General features: G+C 41.2%; 2 protein-coding genes across 2 annotated transcripts; one reads left to right on the top strand and one right to left on the bottom strand.

Moving 5' to 3' along the window:
• Positions 1-239: 239 nt before the first annotated feature.
• LOC139335442 (interleukin-17 receptor E) lies at positions 240-6362 on the bottom strand. The gene is made up of 10 exons (XM_070969045.1): positions 6270-6362; positions 6060-6140; positions 5903-5974; positions 4873-5005; positions 4408-4517; positions 4149-4281; positions 3730-3762; positions 3462-3614; positions 1660-1934; positions 240-1413 (listed from the first exon to the last, which is right to left on the bottom strand). The coding sequence occupies exons 1-10, from the start codon at positions 6303-6305 to the stop codon at positions 991-993; spliced, it is 1449 nt and encodes a 482-aa protein (XP_070825146.1). The 5' UTR covers positions 6306-6362; the 3' UTR covers positions 240-990.
• A 1323-nt stretch (positions 6363-7685) lies between these two features.
• On the top strand, positions 7686-13238 carry chdh (choline dehydrogenase). Its single transcript, XM_070968945.1, has 9 exons — positions 7686-8122; positions 8590-8820; positions 9190-9356; positions 9496-9647; positions 9983-10112; positions 10390-10524; positions 11003-11145; positions 12046-12148; positions 12429-13238. Exons 1-9 carry the CDS (start codon positions 7686-7688, stop codon positions 12845-12847), a joined length of 1917 nt encoding a protein of 638 aa, XP_070825046.1. The 3' UTR covers positions 12848-13238.
• The last annotated feature ends 3307 nt before the right edge of the window (positions 13239-16545 follow it).

Consider the following 16545-nt stretch of genomic DNA (forward strand, 5'->3'; position numbering starts at 1 on the left):
AAGATGAGAGGACTTCTCACTCAATCTAGAAAACCAATTCAGCATCACACTCTGGTTGCTAAACTGCTAGAAGCTATTTTGCACCGATCTTAACTTGCTATTGTCAGATGTGCTGCTCACTCTTCACAGGGTATCTGATCCTGTGACAGGTGGACATGTGTGGGCTGTGACAGTACTGTACAATTTCCTCCTCCTCCATGGTCCACCAATTTCTTTCTTTGAAACAAGCAAACCCAAATCATGCACAGACCTTTATTGATGTCATGGAAATGCAAAACGGCACTGATACCAGGGAGCAAACATTTGGGTGTGCAAACGTTGACAGTTCAGACTCTGGCCTGTTTGTCCCCGCTGTCTTCTCCATGTGCCTGCTCATGTTGCTCATAGTCCCACACATGTTGGAGAAGAGGGGATAAATGGCACAGTTCGGCCACAATGGTTGGCATTGGGCATCATGCAAGTGTAACACACACTAGTGAACAGATGAATGACATGCCAGCAAACTAGGAGAAAGGAAGCAAGAATCATTTGGAACCTTTTTTAAATGTGCAAATAGATTTTGTACATATGCCGTGTTGTCAAGGCTACAAGTATTTGTTGGTAAGTGTAGATGTATTTTTGCTTACTCTTGCAGTAATTTTGTTCATCTTTTGTAATCTTGATTGACTGACCTTTAACTTTGGAAGGACAGATCACCCAAAGTAAGAGCAACCTCTACTGGCTGGTTAAAAACCCACTGGTTGGCAAACAGGAGAAATCAAATATGGCCACTTGACTAATTAAGCATTGTTTTGATTTACATTGTTTTAACATTGACTTATTATTACTGATTACATTTTCTGTAATTGCCTTTTCTTTGTTTAGTTTTAATAAACTAAAACTTATGCGAACACTTTAGGAAACAATAAGCATAATGAAAGAGTCAGCTACTCCCTACTCGACTGTTTTGACCATCAACGTAAACATTTTCATAACAAATAAAATATCAGATCAAATATCAGTGATCACGGATTTCAACGGTTCCAATTCCTTTACAATGCTTGGCTGACGTCCTCCAAGATTTTCAACAGCTTCCTTTAACTTCACCGAATTCTTTTCCATCCTCGGACTGAAGATCAGATTTGATATCTCCTTGCTGTCCTGCCTCTGAGCGTGAAGACTCCTGCATAGCTTGATCAAGTCCTTCATCAAACCAAAATTCTTGCAAGCCCTGAGTTCCAGCACCGGGTTACAAGACCTCTTGGCCTGCTGCTCGCCCAGCTGCACCACCCAGAACTTAGCCAAGTCGCTAGCACTCTTTGCTTGGCTCGCCACCATGTTGAGGATCAGTGGGTAAAGGTCATGGGCTGCAGCTGGGATGGAGAGTTCTGGGAGGCTGTGGTTGGATAGAGAGTCACTGGGCTGTGAAGAGGGCTGAGGTAAAAGAAGTGCAGAGAGTTCAGTTTTAGTTTATTTAACATTATGAGAAGGAGGACAATAAATCATAGACAACATCAACAACTGCCCTAAGTAGCACAATATAGTCCTTGTTCTGGTCCTTGATGTAAAGATGCGGGAATCCAGGTGACATCATATTACCAACAATACAATAACAAGGATCATCACTAAAATCACTCCTAGTCAGTCAGACAGAGGTGAGTAATCTCCTATCAACTGTACCTGTGGGCAGATGATGAGCACTCGATCTGCAGCCTTGGCCTGTTCTGCTAGCCAGCGCATCGGCCCCAGCTCCGCGATCTTCCCCTGCTGCCACATGTCGACAGCCACACTGCAACCGCCGTGCCACTGCAGGAACTCTGCCAGGGCCACCACGGCTTGCTGGAAGGCCGAATTCTCAGCAGGGTACACCAAGAGGACGGGGACAGGAACCACAGGAGATGCAGGCAACATTTTGAAACCAAATGATGTGGCAAAGTTTGATCTACAGTTCTTAACTGCAGAGTAAGAAAACATTGAAAAGGAGAGTTTAGTTATATCCACCACCATGCTGCACAGTCAAACAAGTTATATGTAGCTCAGTCTAAAAAAATACTTAATTTTAGATATATAATAGAGATGACTAAACGGGATTTCTTTTAAATAAGTTAAAGTTAAATGTCTGTTATAGTTTGTAGTGAATTAAAAAAAGAAGCAGATAAATCAATCTTTGTCACTGTTGATAAAGTTAATTCAAATTTAAATAGTCTATTTACAGTGAACATAGGAAAAACATGGTCAGCTCACAATCTAACAATAAGATTGTCTAAAGTGATATTCTGTTAATTGCATGGGACGTTATCACCCTATCAGCCAATCGGAAAGGTGGAAGGGCGGAACAAAATGCCAGCTCATATAGCAGAGCTGCTGCTAGCCAGAGGGAAAGCAGACAAACTGTGGGAAGATGTTGGACGGATGTTGACAAGTTGCTGCAAGAGAGAAGTCACGTCCCTTACGTGGTGGATGCGAAGTTTTTGCCAATGCATAAGGGACATTTTGCACTCTGTAAAAGGTAAATAACCTCTCTGTGTATCTTTTGCATCCCTTTATAGCAATGCGTGTGTAAAATGTATCTGCTCACCGCAATTAGCGCTTTAGCATGCTAGCTATATTAGCATATTTCCATAGTGTAGCAGCTAATGTTACTGTGTGTGCACGGAGTGTGTTGATGATATAAGCTGGTTTAAAGCTCAGACGAACTCGGAATGTAAAGTATGAAGCTTTTTATGAGTAAAGTGACTGAGAAAACTGCCATGTACACACGTTAGACTGAGAGGACCAGGAAATAGTGCTTGGACTTCACGGAGTGGATGATTCCCGCTCAGCTACCCTTTCATCAGGACTGTCCTCGCCTGCCCGCCTGTAACCTCACTCCTCTTTGTTCTCGTCCAGCCTCGCAGTTCTTCATCCTTCGCCCATGTTTACAACTCATGGTCTCTGAGTAACAATTAACCAGTGCACATGCTAATTTGTTTGCAGCGTGACTATCAAGTGAAGCGGCCAACTGTTTTTGGTCACCATTCCCCTGAGCAGTGACTCAGACCTGCATCGTTATATTTCTCTCTCTCTCTCTCTCTCTCTCTCTCTCTCTCTCTCTCTCTCTCTCTCTCTCTCTCTCTCTGTGTGTGTGTGTTTTATTTGTCGCATGCAGGTTAGCATGGTCAGCCATAGGTAAACGTACTCTGGACTGTGTAGTGAGCCAAAGCTGTATGCTTTTCAGTAATTCCTCCACCCAACCTTCAAATCTAAAATGCTAGTCAGGCAGGTGTTTCCATTGCAATGTAGCAAGATGTTGAGCCAGCAGATCAGTAAAAGCCAAGCTTGTTTACAAGGTGACCAAAGTCTGCTGTCATTAGGTTAGGAAGCAAGTTTCAAATAGTCCAATGGCTGAGTAACTATATATCCAATATCTGTGCAAGACAGTGGAGCGCTTTTGCTAATGTGGCGACCCCCCCCCCCCCCAATTGTACAAGTGTTGTATTTACAGATTATGTAGCAGAAACTGAGGATCATCAAACTGGCCAGTCCTCCAAAAATGGCTGTCACTGTGCTTGTGAAGCTGACATCACCAGGGACAGCTTCTCCATTCAGTTTAGCAGTGGTGTCCTGGGGAGTCTTTCCTAAAGTAGTGTTGTCAACTGGAGTAAAATATTAATTAAAAAAAAAGTTTTGTTGAAGACAGAACAATCATTGCTTTAAGTGTTGTACATTACATACACTTACATGCACGTACAAGTAAATGAGATTGCTCACCAATAGGAACCTTCATAGTTGTTTGTGTAACACCTAAGAAAACGGAGAAGAAGGTATCAGCATTTTCGTACTTTCACATCACGCTGCCTGTATGGAAATAACATATCAGTCATAATTGAGACTACAAAACATTTGTAGTGCTTTTGACATATGTTGTGCCTATCACATGTTTAGATGATAAGCTTTGAAATAATGTAGTAATTCATTATCATGTGCTATTAATAGACTTTGAGTGTAGTGTTATAGAGACATTAATTAAACACCTTTGAGCGCTGAGTTTCATTTCTTACAGTGTGTTACAAGCTAACCACAAACACTCAAATAAAAGATTTAACAAACTTTCTTTTTCTGCCTTTGCTTTTTGATGCTTTATTGCAGAGTGTCAAAAACGTGGAGAATTGAAGAAAAAAAGAACTTACGGGGTTTTGGGGGAGGTATTATGATTTCGGTAACCTTATAAGAGAGGCCGCTCCCCGGTGGAGGCAAAGGGAGATTGGCAGCTTGGATGAGAGTGTAGCCAGAGCTGGCACTTATCAAATAATGAAACCATATCTAGGTTTGAAAAGATGACAATCACTGTATCATTCTTCACTATATTTCCATCATTTCAAACTCATGCTGTGCAGACAATCACTGATTGAACACGATCAAGTCTAGTCAAGGTTCCATCCATGATACCTGCGTTAACTGGGTAAGGTTTGCCTTGGCCAAAGGTGGGTTGTATCCACAGTGGTACGTTGGTTCCCCAATAATTACAATCCGAGTGGCTGTCAGATATTCAATACTAGCTGCAGAGACACAGAAAGTGTCAGGGATTACAGAGATAAAAATATCAGTTGGTCAGCATTGGCTTTGCCTAGTGCAGTTACCTAAACCAGAGGCAAACAAAGTCCTGTTTGCCAAGTAAATAAAATGAAGTTAGGATGTTCAAGGGCAGTCATCGTAGGTGTAAGATATAATAATCCATAGTACTTCATAATAATCAGTAAGATACTTTCTTGTATTTAAAACATATTTCGTATTACAAGATGTAAACTGTGCACCATTTGTGTACAGATGTGTTTGGTAAACTGTCTTAAAGTCAACATCAAGTGTGTGTGCCTACGTTTTCATGGGGAAAAAATACAAAGTGTTGTCTCCTACCATCGATGTTGATTGCCCAGCTTATGTTCATTTTATATCTTTCTCCGTCTGACACCAACTGCACGTTCAAGTCCACCAGGATAGATGGAGTTTTATTTTCGACAGGAGGGAAATCTGCAACAAGCAGCCACAAGAGAGCAACACATTGATAGTGTGCACATTATTATTAAATCTCTGAGATTTATTCACATGTTCTCTCTTAATTCAGCTGTTGTGGTTACAGTTTACGTTGAAACACCAGAGATGTGAAAAAGCAATTTATTCACATTCAACAGAATCTGAACCCTGGAGTTGTAAAATGTGTTGAAAAAAGTGTAGCTACTTAATGTATTATATTTTATTAATATCTGTAATTTACCCTTGGCCCATGTATAAAATATAAAACTGGCAATACAATTTTATTTTCCTTATTTAGTCTTAAGTTGGTGGTAATGTCACAGAAAAACTTAATGGAAGAGTTTAGGGTCTCTAATATAATTAGTAAATATGATCATAGATTTCATGTAAGGGTTTTTCATGTAAAAAGGAAGCGGGAAGTTGCAGAGAATAAAAATAAATCTAACAAAATATCGTCCACTAACTCAGTCTCAGCATTGACCTTTTTTATATCAAACCGCACAGCAGCTTGAATGGTGGCTTTAGCTTTTAAACCAATCATTAATTGATTAAGTATCAACTATTATATTAATTGCCAACTACTTTGATTATTGATGAATTAGTGTTGTTGGTTCTCTTGTTTTGTTTGTTTGTTTTTTTTAAGAAAAAAGGTCAGAATTATCCTATTCCAGCTTCCTAAATGGGAATATTCTTTTCGTTTCTTCACTCTGTCACAGTAAACTGAATATCTTTGGGTTATGCATAAGATGACATTTTAAGATTTCATCTTGGGCTTTGGGAAACACTGAATGATTTTTTTTTTTTTTTTCAATTTTTACATTTTATAAAGCAAAGAACTATTAGATTAATCAAGAAAATGATCACCAGATTAATATACAACTTAAATGACAGTCATTTGCTGCAGCCCTAATTAAATCAGAGTTGTCCCCCAGAGTAGGAATGATAAACATCTCAACATACCATGAAATTCGTGACACTCCAATTTCTGCAAAAAAACCCCCCACAAAAATAGGTCACTTCCAGGTAAATCGCTTATAATTTTAACTGATACAAATCACGTGGTAACTTACAATTTCATGTGCCGCCGTCTGGGCGGCAGCATAGGACACAAAAATCAGTGCGACTCCCCACATCATCAACACTTTTCTGGCCTAAAAAAAAAAAAAAAAAAGTACAAATTTTAAAATTAAAAAAACAAAATAAAAAGAAAAGAAATAACTAGAAAAATGAGAGACGCGTACATTTTACAATCCACACTATCTAAAGAACTGAGCCCTTACCTGCGGGCCACCTGATTGGACGCTCAGTTTCAGCATGTCGTTCCGGCGGTCCCGCGAGCTGTTTCATGCACCTGTCAGTGTCAGTGAGGCACTGCGTTTGTTCCGGTAATCCATCAATATAAACCCGCTAAGCCCCGCCCCCACCCGGACCGTTTCCTCCAGTGCGAAAAGAAAGGTAAGGTCCGCTTTCCCCTTCTGCTGAAATTCAGCCGTCCGCAGCTCTTTGCCTCGGCATGTAAGTTTTGTGTCTCCGCTTCGGTTTGAAGTAAACGTAGCTCAGAAAGTTCAATGGTTTCCTCGACCTGCTGTGAGCTGAAGACGACTGAGCGCCGGACGTAACTTCTCAACAAATGTAACGGTCAACGTTAGCCTAAGTGTTAAAACAAGTCTGAGCAGCGTCAACATCAACCTTATCCCCGTAAAGAGTTAAAACACAGATTGAACATTTTTTAAACGTTTGAAATGTGTGTGAAACGAGCAGAAATGTGTGCAGCTCGGTGCTGTTGCAGGGCTGTAAGTTGGACCCCAGACGGTGATAAGAGGTTGTGAAATGTGCCCTTTATCGTCAACATTACTTTCAGACTGAAAAGATACGTTTGAACGTGCAACTCGTAGACATTCTACTGCTTCACAATTGTGATTTACTTATTTATTTATTTAGTTTGTTAGTGTTTGTGTCTGAGTTTATTACAGGGTATTCACCGACATTTCAGCTCTAAAACTGATTGTGGCTGGTTTATTGACATGACAGTCCTGACCTAGTTACATGTCCCTGCCTTGTCCTGACAGAGAAGAAGAGTAGGCCTTAAATAAAATATTTGATAGACAGTTGAATGCAGCTTTTAGTTAGTAAGCTTTTACACAGAATGGACATAATGCACACCCCTTCACACACTTAAGCTTTTCTTTTGCTCCCCTGCAAAACATATTTACATATATTATTACATGTCCTTGACTAGGCATGAACTTGGTGAGAGACTGAAGCATGAGGAGTGTCTCACTCTGACTCCAGATGCATGACTATTTTCCCAAATAAAATGTTTGTTTTTGGTACTTGATCAGTCAAAAGTTGAGAGAAACATGAAGTTCTCTCAGCAGCAGGGCCAACAAATAAAAGGGGGTGCAGGTCAGGTATTTCTAGCTATTCATTTAACTGATGGTAATTTAAAAAGTATGAGTTGAGACTATGAGGAGGACAAGGCGTGGCTGAAGTAATAATTAATGAAATGTCAACCAAAAGCCTCTTTGTAACCTACAATTTGCATACCTAGCAGGACAATGGGTGTTACTTTGTCAATCTCCTTCCACAGTATTAGATCCTAGTCTAAGTTCCTCCCAGCTCGGCCCCTGTAGTGCATCCTTTAATGTGTGCTTTTGTGATTTATAGTGAATGAAGAAAACCCTTCCAGGGTCAGGATGTTGTCTTTGGCCAAATTTGGCCAAACTGGAGCCCGACGAGTTGTGACCACAACCCGAAGGAGATTTATGAGGAATGGCAAGTGCCAGTTTACCTGTTTGCCAGAATGTCAGTTTGTCCTCAGGACCAGAGACACAGGCCAGTCCTTTACCTGCTCCTCCTCCTTCTCAAACCATTATCGACGCTTTAGTGCCACGGCTGCTCATCTGAACGCGTCATCATCACCTACGGCCAACCAGAAAACACCGTCCTACAGTTATGTCATCGTCGGAGCAGGGTCAGCCGGCTGCGTGCTTGCCAATCGCCTCACTGAGGACGCACATGAGTCTGTGGTGCTGCTGGAGGCCGGGCCTAAGGACATGCTGCTAGGCAGTTTACGACTATCATGGAAGATCCACATGCCTGCTGCGCTGACCTACAACCTCTGTGATGACAAGTACAGTAGTTGAATTATTGCAGCGCATGTAAAACTGTTTTGTTTGGCTTCTTATCTGTCATTCATCACTACACACTAGACTGTGTGTGCAAATGTCATGTCAGCACATGTAGAAAATGTAATATTTTGTCTTGATGTGACTTTTTGGCAACACACCATTCCTAAAAAACTCCACTGTATAGTAAAGGTTACTCAAGTTCCATATTTAGGGAATAGGATAGAGAAGAGTTATTACTGAGAATTTCACAAAAAGTCAAATATTTTATTTTACTTTAGACTATTAAAGCCACAATAAATGAAAAGCATGTACACATATGTTTAACAAAGAATCATACAAGTCATTAGTCCAGCATTTCTATACCAGTCTCAAAATAATAACAAATTATTAAACTGTTGTTGTCCAGAACCAATAATGCGACAGATATCGGTTCCATTTTGATGTCATGCTGTATTTTTTCCCCCCTCAGGTATAACTGGTACTACCACACTTTACCTCAGGCCCACATGGACAACCGGACGATGTACTGGCCAAGGGGCCGCGTCTGGGGTGGGTCGTCTTCACTCAACGCCATGGTGTACATCCGTGGACACGCCGAAGACTATAACCGCTGGCAGAGAGAGGGGGCGGAGGGCTGGTCTTACGAGCACTGCCTGCCTTACTTCAGGAAAGCTCAGCGTCACGAGCTCGGAGAAAACCGGTACCTACCAAAAATATCTACAAGACTTTTTTTTCTATCCGAAGGCTCATGGACTACCCTTTGGTTTATGTTCAAAGAATGTTAACATGCATGGACCGAGTTTGAAAGGGACCCTGATTCTGGTAGACTCACCAGGCTTCAGAACGTGGCCTGGGACCCCTTCACCACTATTTATTCACAAGCTCTGACTGAATGATATCTGGCATGATATGAAATGTTTTGAGTTATCTGATAACAATACACAACACAACTTTCTATGATTGATATCTGTGCAGTATTGATCGAGTACTTGTATGTTCCTCACATAGACATGCTGGGTTTTGGAATTAAACTGCCTTGTGATACATTAAATTTGCATTTCTTGTATAGGTATCGCGGAGGCAGTGGACCTCTTCATGTGTCTAGAGGGAAGACCAGCCACCCCCTTCACAAGGCTTTTATTGAGGCGGGGCAGCAGGCAGGATACCCTTTCACTGATGACATGAACGGTTACCAACAGGAGGGCCTGGGCTGGATGGATATGACTATTTATAAAGGTTCGAGGAAAAAAATAACTATGACAACTGAAGGATCTATAAATGATTGACAAATAACTATCAGGAGCACTTGTAACATAATATTAATACATTTCTACCCTTTAATATTGTCTACATCTAACTGTCCAAATGTGTCCAGGGAAGAGATGGAGCACAGCCAGTGCCTACCTGCGGCCCATCTTGGGTCGACCCAACCTGAAGGCCGAGGTGCGCTGCCTGACCACCAAGATCCTGTTTGATGGCAACCGTGCCATCGGTGTGGAATACACACAGAATGGACAAAAGAAAAGAGTAAGATTGATCGAATTTCCTTCATTTTAAAAGATGGGAAAATGCTTAACCAAACCAAACTTTTTGATTTATCTTTTCACTCACTACTCATGTTGAAATGTATGTAGTTTTTTTTTCTTTTCTTTTTTTGTGGGTCTTCATGGTTCCTTGTCAGTATATTCAAACGATATCCTCTTGCACTGCTGTGTTACAATTATCAATTTGAGCGTGTTAGCATGCTGATGTGAGCATTCTTCTCAAAGCACTGCTGTTCTTAATCTCAGAGCTGCAAACATGGCTGCAGGTCCAGGTCTGGTTCAGTGGATCACTTGTTAGTTTTTCTGGTCTCTCTGCAGGTGTTTGCAGATAAAGAGGTGATACTGAGCGGAGGAGCCATCAACTCCCCTCAGCTTCTCATGCTGTCTGGGGTGGGAAATGCTGATGACCTGAAACAACTCAACATCCCTGTTGTTCAGCACTTACCAGGTACATTTCTGCACATAGAGATGATTTTTTTTAAACTACCTAATCATTTAAAAAAAACAAGATGAAATAAAAAAAAATGACTTTAAACTGAATAAAGAAAGATTTATTTAATATAAGCACATAAACACATTAAATACATCAAACAGCTAATACTGATAGAGCAATTCATTTTCACCGGTTTCATGCTTACAAACAGACCAGACCTGGAGTGCACTGTGTTATGATGACTGCCATTCATGCCTCTCTTTGGCCTCCTCTCCTCTCTGTTGTTTCTCAGGTGTTGGCAGTAACCTGCAGGATCATTTGGAGCTGTACATCCAGCAGCAGTGCACTCAGCCCATCACCTTGTTCAAGGCCCAGAAACCTTTCCACATGGTCAAGATAGGCCTGGAGTGGCTCACTCTGTTCACTGGTAATGGAAGTTAGGGTGGGCAGGGTGCTGATATACAGTAAAATGAAGGAAAGAACAAAAGAAAGACAGAAAGAAAGAAATTTCTTGATTATCTTTACAAGTACAAACAGGTGAAACACAAGCCACACGTCATGCACTCATTTTCTATGTGGCAGTAGTTTGTAAATCACAGCTGGTGTCTCACATTGGATTTAGAGAAATTTACCTAAACTGGCATTGAAAACAGATTATAGGCTGGAGGGTGAGCTTGATACAAAATGATTTTGACAAGACGTGCTCCGGGTGTGTGATGAATGCCAGGTTTTCCAGACTACACATTAATAATTCACCGCTGGTGAGTTATCATCATGTGCATCAACAGTCAACACAACATGAAGTAACACCACTCACGGTGTATGAATGAAGTATCTGTCATGTGGTCTGGAGTCACACACGACAGTTTCCCACCCTCTCACTTACCATGATGATGGTCCCATAGGTTATGGAGCAACAGCTCACTTGGAGAGTGGAGGGTTCATCCGCAGTCGGCCACATGTCGCACACCCCGACATCCAGTTTCACTTCCTGCCCTCGCAGGTCATCGACCACGGACGAGTTGCCACCAAGATGGAGGCATATCAGGTGTGTGTGGAGACTGTGTTTTTTGTCATGAATACTATATAGGATGCTTGGCTTTGGCTTCACATGGTGTGCGTGTAGCAGCTTTCAGGGTTCAGTGCTATGGCACAGGACAATGTCTGTCTGTGCACAAGTTTCTTTTGGCTGTTGATCAATGAGTCTCTGTTGTGTACAGTCACACTCCTACACACAGAAACTGAGGATTTGAGTTTCTGTACACTTGCCATTCTGTGGAAAACCACAGTTATCGCACATCTGTAATTTCACAACCAAGGCTTTCTAGAAATTTCCTGAGGAGGGACCCAGTGTTTTTTTTTTCGTTGTTGTTGTTTTTATTGCCTCCTTCAGATATTATCAGATAATATCTTTATGGTTTTCATGCAGGTTTCTGGGACTGTGCAAATGAAAAAAACAAAAAAACACTGTGTCTCTCCTCAGAAAATTTCTAGAAAGCTTCTGTTGTGTCATTACAGATATGCTATAACTGTGGTTTTCCATGGAATGGCAAGTGTACAGAAAGTGTGGAAGTGTGTGTGTGTGTGTGGGGGGGGGGGGTAATGTTATATCTGACATTACATCAGATATAAGATGTAATGTCTTATATCTGACCATTACATTTGAGTCACAGAGCTAAGCATGATTTTCTTCTGAAAAGTCAATACTGGGTCAATACTGTTTGAAAAACCCAGACGGTCTTAATTACACTTACTGCTGCTGTTGCTAAAAAAGAAACTTACAACCTGCAGCTAATGTCATACTGGAGAGTTGCTGTAAGCGTTGCTCCTTCCTAGCATGGCACCACTGTGATTAATGAGGTGTGAAGAGGAGGAATTCGAACAGGACAGTACATGTGGTGTAATATAAAACATACCTCAGAAATTTGTGTTTTTGTTTGTGTTGCAGGTCCATGTTGGACCAATGAGAAGCACCAGTATTGGCTGGATGAAGCTGAAGAGCGCCAACCCCCTGGATCACCCAATTCTGCAGCCAAACTATCTCTCCACCGGTAAGATTCAGACGTTGAACTGTCAAGTATCAAATGCATCAAAGGTTCTCCCAAGAGAATATTTTCTTTATGAAAGCTGAGTCTTCTCATACAGTATGAGAGCTGCCGGTCTGTGCCCTGCACCCTTCTCCCTGAAGGCTGAGCCCCCATTTGGAGCGATTGTTAAAATTTGAAACATTTGTGATGGAGATGGCTTTCATGGCATATCGCTAGTTAACTAGAATTCAAACCCGATAATAAAGCCAGTTTTTAATTTTCATCTTCTTCTCTGTCCTGCCAGATGTTGACGTGCGTGAGTTCAGGGATTGTGTCAAACTGTCCAGGGAGATTTTCGCCCAGAAGGCCTTCGACACGTTCCGTGGTCCTGAAATCCAGCCCGGTCCTCAGGTCCAGTCCGATGCCGACATTGATGCTTTTGTTCGCCAGAAAGCTGACAGCGCCTACCACCCGTCCTGCACCTGCAAGATGGGCTCGCCATCTGACCTGATGGCGGTCGTTGACTCGAACACGCGTGTTCTGGGTCTGGAGCAGCTGCGCGTCATCGACTCCTCCATCATGCCCAGCGTCGTCAGCGGGAACCTGAATGCGCCAACCATCATGATGGCAGAGAAGGCTGCTGACATCATCAGAGGCCGCCCTCCTCTCATTGACCCCGGAGTCCCAGTGTACCAACCGCCGACACTGGCCACTCAGAGATGAATGGAGGGAACAAGGAGATGGAGAGGAGTGACTGCACCATGTGGCACACATGTAAAAGGGTACGTGTGGCTCAGAAACAGCTCACAACAGTCAGTTAGTAGCAACAACAGCATAGAACAGGTGGTGTGTTTGATTGGGAGTTCATCATTTTGACTTGATCTGAAAACAATTATGAAGTACCGATGTTTAAATTCAAGGCAATTATATTGTGGAATACAGTTGATTTTAGCAGTTTACAAGTTTCCAAATCATTTTATTTTCCATTCTGAATCACTTTTGTCTTAAGTAATGTTAAAGCTGATGGGATGAAACATGCAGACCCCCCTGGTGATAATGATTTCCTCTCCTGCCTAGTTGAGTCCTCAAGCAAGAGCAGATTGGACCAGCCCATTCTGAGTTTGATATAACCGACACTTGATATGAATGAACTTTATAGAACTGACTTTCAGCCACACTAAAATACTTTTCCTGCCTCATTGTTCTAAATGTAGACATTGTCCCCGATGACACAGCGTGGGTGCGTAGAGGTAAAGGGCTGACAGATACAGAGCCAATGTGAATGTAATGGAAAAATCGTGCCTTGCCTGCTAGTATCTTATTGAGCAACTTGTGAACAATGCACCAAGTTTGGCATGAAAACAGTGCTTACGTAACATTTAACCACCAGTGTCTAGTTTCCCAGTGGGAAAATTTTGACTTCTGTCACATCCTAAAAACATCTGTGTACTGTAACTCATGTTTCTTTGTCATTTTTACATTTTTCTGTGTCTTTCAAAGCTTCCTTTCACCCCCTGCATTTAAAACCACTTCCTTCTTCAGCCTACACAGATTGTTTCTCTTGATCAAACTCACCCACATCCAGTCAAGAGCCTCTTGTTGTCTGACTGATGATCAGCACATCTGGGTTTTCTTGCAAACTGTTTACCCAAACAGTCCACGCAGCAGTTTGTTTTTGTCAGTTAATCACCATGGTCACATTCCTCTTCCTCCCTGAACACCTGCAGATTCAGCTCAACAAAACACAGCTTTTGTTGGCTTGGTTACACGGTTTTTAAATCAGCAACAAGATGATAAAAATACCAGCCCTGCACTGCTCAGGGAGACAAAGACAGAGACAAACAGGTGTCAGTGCATCAGTGGAAAACTGCATACTTTGTGATTCATCTTATTACCTGCAAAAGAAATAACAATCAGATCAATCTAACATGGAACTGATGGTGGGCAGAAGTCACCGCTATGACACCCCTCTTGCTCAGACAAGTGCAGCGATGTTTTCTCTGGGTCCAGAATTAGATTTGATTTGCTCTGATCAGGACTCAAACTCAGCTGGAGTTGGTCTTGGTCTTAGTCTTGCTTTGTCACTGGCACTTAAGTGCAAGTCTGGAAGTGGTTTTCCTGAATGAACCTGAATTTGGTCTCATGCCTTGTCTCCAAACCTGGGTTAAGACTTAAGTCAGACTTTTAGTCAGAAAATTAATGTGCTCATGTTGTGAACACTATTTGTGGCATTCTTGTTTTGTTGACAAGACAACAGTAGAGAAAAATGCCTCCCAGATATAACAGCAGAGACACATGTTCAAGCCCAAGCTCATCAGTTAAACCTTTTTATCAGTATGTCCTCAAGGGCACCAAACTCATTTCCTGGCAGCCGTGCAAACAACCACACATTGTTGCTGAAAAGATTAGGCAAATGGTTTGTCGGTGAGAACAGCAGTAAACATGAGTCAGAGAGAGGACAGTCAAACTCAACGAAGCTGGAGTTTCCCTTTTGCATTGCTCCCAAAATCTCTGATTTCATACCATAATCATCGTGGTGACTTGAAGCAGTTAGAGAAGCGATCGCGTCATGCTGTTGGTTTGGTACCTGAGCCTTGTTATGTCTTTACCTTTCCTGGTCAGTCCTCAAGTATTCCAGCTCACAGCTTTCAGTTGCCTTTTTGTTCTGGCCAGTCTGGTAGCTGTTTACTCTAAGTAGCAATAAATACAAATTATAGCTCACAATATCAAATCTGACAAATATACTGTAAATATACAGTAAAAGACACATGTACACTTTTTTGTATGTATTGTGGACATTTACAAGTGAGCCTTTGAGGATGACTGTCTGTAACTGATCAGATACCATTGATGTCTGTAAGATCATTATGTTCTGTCAATGTGCATTACTTTATATACACTGTGTGACTGATGTGGCGTGGTCCAGTCAGGACTCGTACACATTGGTGTCGAGCAGATTTTAGAATCAGCTTCAATGAAAAATATTGATGTGGATTAAATTTGCTTTCTTTTGTTATGAGCTCTAATGGAAACGAATGAATTAGAATTGTCTTACTATGCTTTGCACTACGCTGAAGTATCTTCATTACTGTGACAATTATTGTTTACATTATATATGCAGTATTATACCGTATTACTTGAATGTTTAACTCGTGTGTTAATGAAGGAGTAACATGTGGATCCGAAAGGGAAAATTCTTAATGTTTGCATGTTTTTTCTTTCTTGAATGTAAAGAAACACTTCAAACCGTCATGACCTTGTCCTCGGGACTTTATTCATTGATCCTTACAAAAATCCTCTGCAGGTTCATTGTCATTACAGTCAACAATTCAAATGTACAAAACAGGGTTTTTGTTTTCCATTGGTACAAAATCTATAAGGTACTAGAACGTATGCTACAAAGTAGATAGAGCTATGTTTTTTAATTTTCCACACAACAAATGGGTAGAAAGCAGAAATTTTCAAGTTCATTACTAACTTTTTACAAACACTGTACAGATTTTATACATTGTAGTCTTTTCACCTGTAAAGCAGAGGAACAGTACAAAAAAATAAAGCTGTCAGTTGCACAACAAAGCTTTGTGTTCAGTTTTTTTGTCACTACATTTCTTTTCGTAAGTCTAAATTTGGATGTATTTGGAAAATTGTACTGTGAATGGATCACAGGTGATTATTGTTTCTGGTGTTATTGGCTTCTAATATTTTGAAAACCACAATGACTCATAAAGTAAAACCTGGACTGTATGAAGTCATGCAGTGTCGGCCAAAAATAAATTTGAAAAAAAAATGAATGTCTAATTCAGGTCTCATAAAAATGTGGTTTTGATCTTGTGTGATCTTGGTATCTGTTTCTCCCTGTCATCAATGTGTATGACATCAGTTTACCTCAGGCAGAAGCTGCTGTAGCAGCTGAGGAAAACATGGCTGACTCTTGAGCAGGAGGGTCTGGAGAGGCCTATTCCAATGTACAAGCTGCTGCAGCCCTGCACTGTTCGGGGTGCTTTATCGGCTGCTCGTCTGCTCAGAAATGTGTTTCAGAGGGTGTGATGTGCAGCAAATATACAAATTGCTGCTTACAGTATGTGTGCAATATGGCTTCTGAAGTGCTCTTAATCAATCAAATATTTTTTGACAGGACATTAGAATCCAAAACAGTAAAACTGAATCTCTGGCTGTATTTACACAAAATGAAGAGATTTTAAAGTGATAATTGAGCGATTTTTGATTCCTTTCTGATGTTTGTTGTTCTGATTTCAGCGCTGCACATTCAGGTCAAACACTTTCATGACTTTCTTGTCACTGGACCTTTGGAGGCATGAGTCTCAGATCACCATTAACCAATCATAACTCAGAATGGCCGATTAGATTAATCAGAGAATGTAGAGAGTTCGTTATATTATGTTGTTACTATTTTAAATATC

Source organism: Chaetodon trifascialis, chromosome 8 (assembly GCF_039877785.1).
Source record: "Chaetodon trifascialis isolate fChaTrf1 chromosome 8, fChaTrf1.hap1, whole genome shotgun sequence".
NCBI lineage: Eukaryota > Metazoa > Chordata > Actinopteri > Chaetodontiformes > Chaetodontidae > Chaetodon > Chaetodon trifascialis.

Coding starts and splice junctions, on each gene's coding strand:
- chdh (XM_070968945.1), top strand. CDS start 7,686: ATGTTGTCTTTGGCCAAATTTGGCCAAACTGGAGCCCGACGAGTTGTG. Junction 10,113..10,389: donor TGTTGTTCAGCACTTACCAG/GTACATTTCTGC, acceptor GTTGTTTCTCAG/GTGTTGGCAGTAACCTGCAG. Junction 12,149..12,428: donor GCCAAACTATCTCTCCACCG/GTAAGATTCAGA, acceptor CTGTCCTGCCAG/ATGTTGACGTGCGTGAGTTC.
- LOC139335442 (XM_070969045.1), bottom strand. CDS start 6,305: ATGCTGAAACTGAGCGTCCAATCAGGTGGCCCGCAG. Junction 4,518..4,872: donor CTGGGCAATCAACATCGATG/GTAGGAGACAAC, acceptor GTGTCTCTGCAG/CTAGTATTGAATATCTGACA. Junction 3,763..4,148: donor AATACCTCCCCCAAAACCCC/GTAAGTTCTTTT, acceptor CCGTTTTCTTAG/GTGTTACACAAACAACTATG.